General features: G+C 16.9%; 2 protein-coding genes across 2 annotated transcripts; both read right to left on the bottom strand.

Moving 5' to 3' along the window:
- PGAL8A_00313100 (conserved Plasmodium protein, unknown function) lies at window positions 1-873 on the bottom strand (the record flags this gene model as incomplete). Its single annotated transcript, XM_028672144.1, has 2 exons — window positions 1-185; window positions 652-873. Coding segments are annotated over 2 exons (407 nt in total), but the record flags the coding sequence as incomplete, so codon positions are not given.
- A 1,285-nt stretch (window positions 874-2,158) lies between these two features.
- Window positions 2,159-5,452, bottom strand: PGAL8A_00313000 (conserved Plasmodium protein, unknown function; the record flags this gene model as incomplete). Its single annotated transcript, XM_028672142.1, has 1 exon — window positions 2,159-5,452. One exon carries the CDS (start codon window positions 5,450-5,452, stop codon window positions 2,159-2,161), a length of 3,294 nt encoding a protein of 1,097 aa, XP_028528725.1.
- Window positions 5,453-5,504: the final 52 nt, after the last annotated feature.

Here is a 5,504-nt window from a genome sequence, read left to right as displayed (position 1 = left end):
TTTTTTTTTTTTTTTTTTTTTTTTTTTATATTGGTTGTGTTTTCATGTTCATTTACAGGGTTCCATCCTGGAATTTTTTTTGTATTTTCTACTTTTGTATTAGTATTTAAATTTTTACTTGTATTTATAATTTTATTTTGTTCTTCTAATAGTTTTCCTTTAACTTTATACACACAATTTTCTTCCTAGAATTTAAAAAAAAAAGAAATATTTATATTGCATTTTACAAATAATAAATGAATATTATTTTGAATTGTTATTAGCATATCGAAATTTTAATTTGTTATTATTATCTTTTTTTTATATTAAATATATTTTTCTCTTATTTATTGTTAAAGATTATAATCTTATTATATTTAAAATGATTGTCTTTTTTTTTTTTTTTTTTTTTTTTTTTTTTTTTTTTCTATTTAGAATATTATGTAAATTATAGAGAAATATTATCAAAATTATTTGAGTTAAAAAAGATTAATATGAATAAAAATGATTAAACTATTAGAGAAAATCAATTTCAAAAAAAAGTATCCTTTTATAAATATTAGATTCATACAGAATGATAAAATAAAATAATATTTATAAAAAAATCTACGAACATTAATAAAAAAAAAAATAAAATAAAAAATAGATTATATTTTATATTTTTATTTTTACTTGTGGCATATAATCGCTTCTTACACGAATAGTTTTTCTAAACGTTCCATCACTTCTTTGAGTTGCTTTAATGAATTTTTCATTAGTTTTTTCGTTTATTATATAAGTGTCACCTAAAGGAGTTACAACTTCCTTCATATAATCTTCTAAATTTTTGTCTTTTTCATATGTATTATACGATATATTATTAAATTTGCTTTCTAAAAAATTCTGGCTATTCATATTTTATGTTTAATAAAAAAAAAAAATTTTAAATATTAAGGAATTTTAAATTATGCTAATTTTATAAAGTTTTATTTTATATTATTGAAAAAAAAAAAAAAAAAAAAAATTGAAATTAGTTATTATAGAATTATGATAGAACCAAAAAAGTAATTAATAAATGAAAAAAAAAATATATATTCAATGTAATTTGAAAAAGAAAAATACGTTGATCACAATAATGTTAATTATATTTTTTTATATACATATATATTTTTTTTGAATTTTCGTAAAAGAAATTAAAAAGTGAAATTGAAACATTTTAATATATTAAGTTTTGTTTCTTATCAAAATCTGAAAAATTTTATCATAAAACTAAAATTTATTTAAATTGTATCTATTTTTATAAGGTAAATAATTTTATTTTAAATATTAAGAATTTGAAAAACATTATTATATATTTTAAAAAGATATAATGTTGAAATTAAATATTTTTAAAAACAGTGAATTTTATAATAAACTATAAAAATATTATTAAAAAACAATTTTTGTTTTCTTATTTTTGCCATAATATTTTATTTTATTTTTTTCTCATATATGTAATTGTGAATCATTTTTATAAAGATTTCTTATTTTTTTAAAAAAACAATAATGTTATAATTTTGTTACAAATATGAATAATTTTTGTATTATCATTTTTATGTTAAAATTCTTTTTCTCTTAAAATTTTAATACATTATTTTTCTGTTTTCAATAATATGAAAGTACATCTAAGAAGAGAAAGAACTTTTTTTATTCCTTTAAAATAAGTAAATTTTTCTTTTTTTTTTTTTTTTTTTTAACAAATGTTTTAGGAAAAATTCATTTTAATATTATGAGATCACAAAAAAAAAAAAAAAAATTAATTTATTCGTTATAAAAAAAGGACAATATATAAGAATAATGATAAAAAGAATATGATAAAATATAACATTAGAATTAACAAAAAAAAAAAAAAAATAAGGAATTAAAAAAAAGACATTAAACAAAGAAAAAAGATATAATATTATATTAATAAAATAATTTTTAAAAAAAAAAAATATAATGAGATATTAGAAGGGTAATAAAAATATGATGAAAAAAATAAGTACCGAAAAAAAAGATAAAAAATTAAAAAAAGTAAAAGATATTAATAAATCAAATAAATATGATATTAAAAAAGTAAATAAGGTGCTAAAAAAAAAAAAAAAAAAAAAGCATATATATTTAATGAATGATAAAATGCTATAAGAAAAAGAATACTAATATTTTAAAAAAAAATATAAAACTAATAATAATAAATATAACCATAATGATTTTCTCTTTTAAGATGTATATGCAAATATTTTATTGAAGGAAAGGGCTTTTTACAACAATAAAAAACTTTATGTGTTTTTATTTGTATTAAATGATTTTCTAAACTTTCTAAGTTATCGAATTTTTCATTACAGTAGCCACATTTCTTTTTAGTCAACATAATTTTTAACCAAGTGTCTATTTTTTTCTTACTATTTTCTTTTAATAAATGTTTCAATGTACAGTAGTATCTTGGTAGTGAATTAGTAGGATCATGTTTAAAGTATTTTAAATAGGATATTTTTTTATGTATTTCTTCTTGAACATTATTTATCTGATTTTTTTTTTTAATTTTATTAAATTTGGTGGATTTAAATTTATCATTATTATTTTTATCATGTAATTTTTTGATATATTTCGTTTTATAATTTCTTTGAAATTTATTAAATTTCTTTCCGTTTGAAAATACATCTATATATTTTTTATTTAACACATTTTTATCACAACCTGTTATGGAATTGTTATAATGTATGTTATTGCTTTTTTTATATGATTCACAAAAATTTCTATATTTCATATTTTTATGATAACCTTTTCTATTTTTCTTGTTATATAATTGTAAATGACAAAAATTATTAATAACATTATTAGAAAAATATGAAGAATTTATCATATCTTCAGTAACATCATAGTAATTGTAGTAATTATTGTAATTCATATTATATTTTTTTTTTTTTAAATATAAGTAATTATTTAAATTAAAGTAATTTTTATTATATGCTATATTATTATATAATGAATTACGATAATTATTTTTGCTGGCTATTTTACCTCTATGATGATATATGTTTCTCCATATTTTTTTATTTTCATTAAAATTTTTCACATTATTTTGGTTTTCCACATTATACATATACCATCGTGAATTTTCTTTTATGCATTTTTCTTTATGACTCATTTTATACTTGTTTAAATAATTGCTTCGTAAATATGGATTAAAAGCATTTATTTTATTTATATGATAATTCTGATTATTAATAATACTACCATAGTTCACTTTTTTAGAGTCATTTATGATATTCCTGTTATTATAATTGAAATTATCTCCATTAATACAATTAATGTTATGATTGATAGAATAACTTAGAATGCTGCTATTAGTATAATGAATATAATTGTCATTACTATTAGTATTTGTATTAGTATTGTTAATATTATTATTAACATTGCTTTTGTTAGTGTAATTGTTAGTATTATTATTGCAAGTAGTATTCGTGTTAGCATTAATTTGATTACTCATATTGTAATTATTATTAGTGATAATATTATTTTGATTACAATCATTATTAGTAGTATAATAATTGTTACAATAGTTAATATCATTATAATCAGTAAAATTTATGCCACAACCATTATTATAATTCATGTTAAAATTCTCATTATAGTTCCTATTGTTATTATTAAAATAATCAATAAAGTAATTATTATTATAATTTGTTCTATATATGTTGTAATAAATCATGCTATTACATTCACTTAATTTTTCTTTTACTAATAAATCGTTATGATTTATTCCAGCACTATGTATAATATTATTTTTTAAATTATATCCATTAAGAGTATAAATATTAAGAGAATTAGATTGATATATATTTTTATAAATGAAATTATTAAAATTAGAATTGTAATTTTTATCCCTTATATTCCTATAATTAAGAAAAGAATTATATGTATTATTAAAATTATTAAACTTGTTATTATGAAGAATATCTAAATTATTAATATTATTTATTATATTTTTTTTATCAGAATAATTTTTATGAAAATCCTTGTAATGATCCTTCCTTGTATTTTTGTTAAATTTTTCAAAAATATTTTTATTGTATTTATTGGAAATTTTTATATTTTTTAATTTATTTTTTTTTTTATCATATTTAATTCCGTGTTCTGCATAGTTGTTTTGATAAGAATATACTAATTTTTCATACTTTCTATGAACATTCTCTGGACATTTTAACTGAATTTTTCTCAATTGTTTCTGTTGTCCTTTCTTTTGTTCTTCATTCTCTCCATTATTAATTTCATATTTTTGATTTTCATGTTCTTGCTCTTCTTCTTTTTTATCTTCTTTTTTATTTCCTTCTACTTTATCTTTCTCATTCTTTTCTTCTTCTTTTTTATCTTCTTTTTTATTTCCTTTTTCTTTATCTTTCTCATTCTTTTCTTCTTTTTTTTTATCTTTCTGTCTACACTCCTCTCTTTTATTATTTTCATTACCTTCTTCTATTTTTTTTTTTTTATTTAAAGTAGTTTTTTCAATAATATCAATGTCATTATTTTTATTAATTTTTCCTATTTCATTTGATTTGCTGTCAATTATTAAGTTCTTATCACACTCATCTTTTTTTTCTTTTAAGTATGTTTTTTTTTTAACATATTCGCAATTCCTATTTTTATTTTCTTCACTTTCTTTTTTTTTTTTTTTTTCTTCTGAAGAAAATAATATTTTTTTATTTTTTGTTTTTTTTGATTCATGTCCAATTTTTTTATTACTTTGTTTTATAATAATTTTTTCATTTTTATTTTTATAAAAATTTACTTCTTTTAAATAGCTTGGTATATCTATTTCATTTCTTGAACAAATGATTTCATTATTAGCATAAATATCTTGATTTGAAATATTACTTATATTATCCATTTCCTTTTTATTAGATGTAATATTTTCTATTAATTCTATTTTAATAGGAATATTTACTTCATTTTTGTTTTCATTACATAAATATATATAATCATTTTTTAATTCTTCATTATTTTTATGAGTAACAATATTATTTCTTATTTTTGTTTTTGTTTCAGAGGCTTTGTATAAATTTTTATTGCCACCAATAAAAATATCTTTATATTTTACGTTTTTTAAAAATGATCTATCATTTTTATTAAAAAGTTCTATTTTTTCTTTTACAGTTAAATTATAGTTACATAATATTGTTTTATTTAACAAATCGTTACTGGAATTGTAATTTGTGTTAGAAAATAAATCAGATATTTCTTCTTTCCTTATATTACTTCTACACATTTTATAATGAACTCCATTTATCAATTGTACTTCTATTGTTGCTAGCCCCTTTAATCCAATAATATTTATTTTTACATTGTCTTTAGAAAAAACGTAACAGTTGTTTTTTTCTGTTTTTTCTAACCAGTTATATTTTTTTGCGTTTTGTCTAATTTCATTTAAGTAAACATTACTTTCTTCCTTTTGAATCCCATTTATTACATTAGTCATGTTTCTATATAACAATAAATATCAAGAAAAAAAAAAAAAAAAAAAAAAAAAA

The sequence above is a fragment of the Plasmodium gallinaceum genome, assembly GCF_900005855.1.
Source record: "Plasmodium gallinaceum strain 8A genome assembly, contig: PGAL8A_v1_87, whole genome shotgun sequence".
Taxonomy (NCBI): Eukaryota; Apicomplexa; class Aconoidasida; order Haemosporida; family Plasmodiidae; genus Plasmodium; species Plasmodium gallinaceum.
This window is presented reverse-complemented; position numbering and strand designations above follow the sequence as displayed.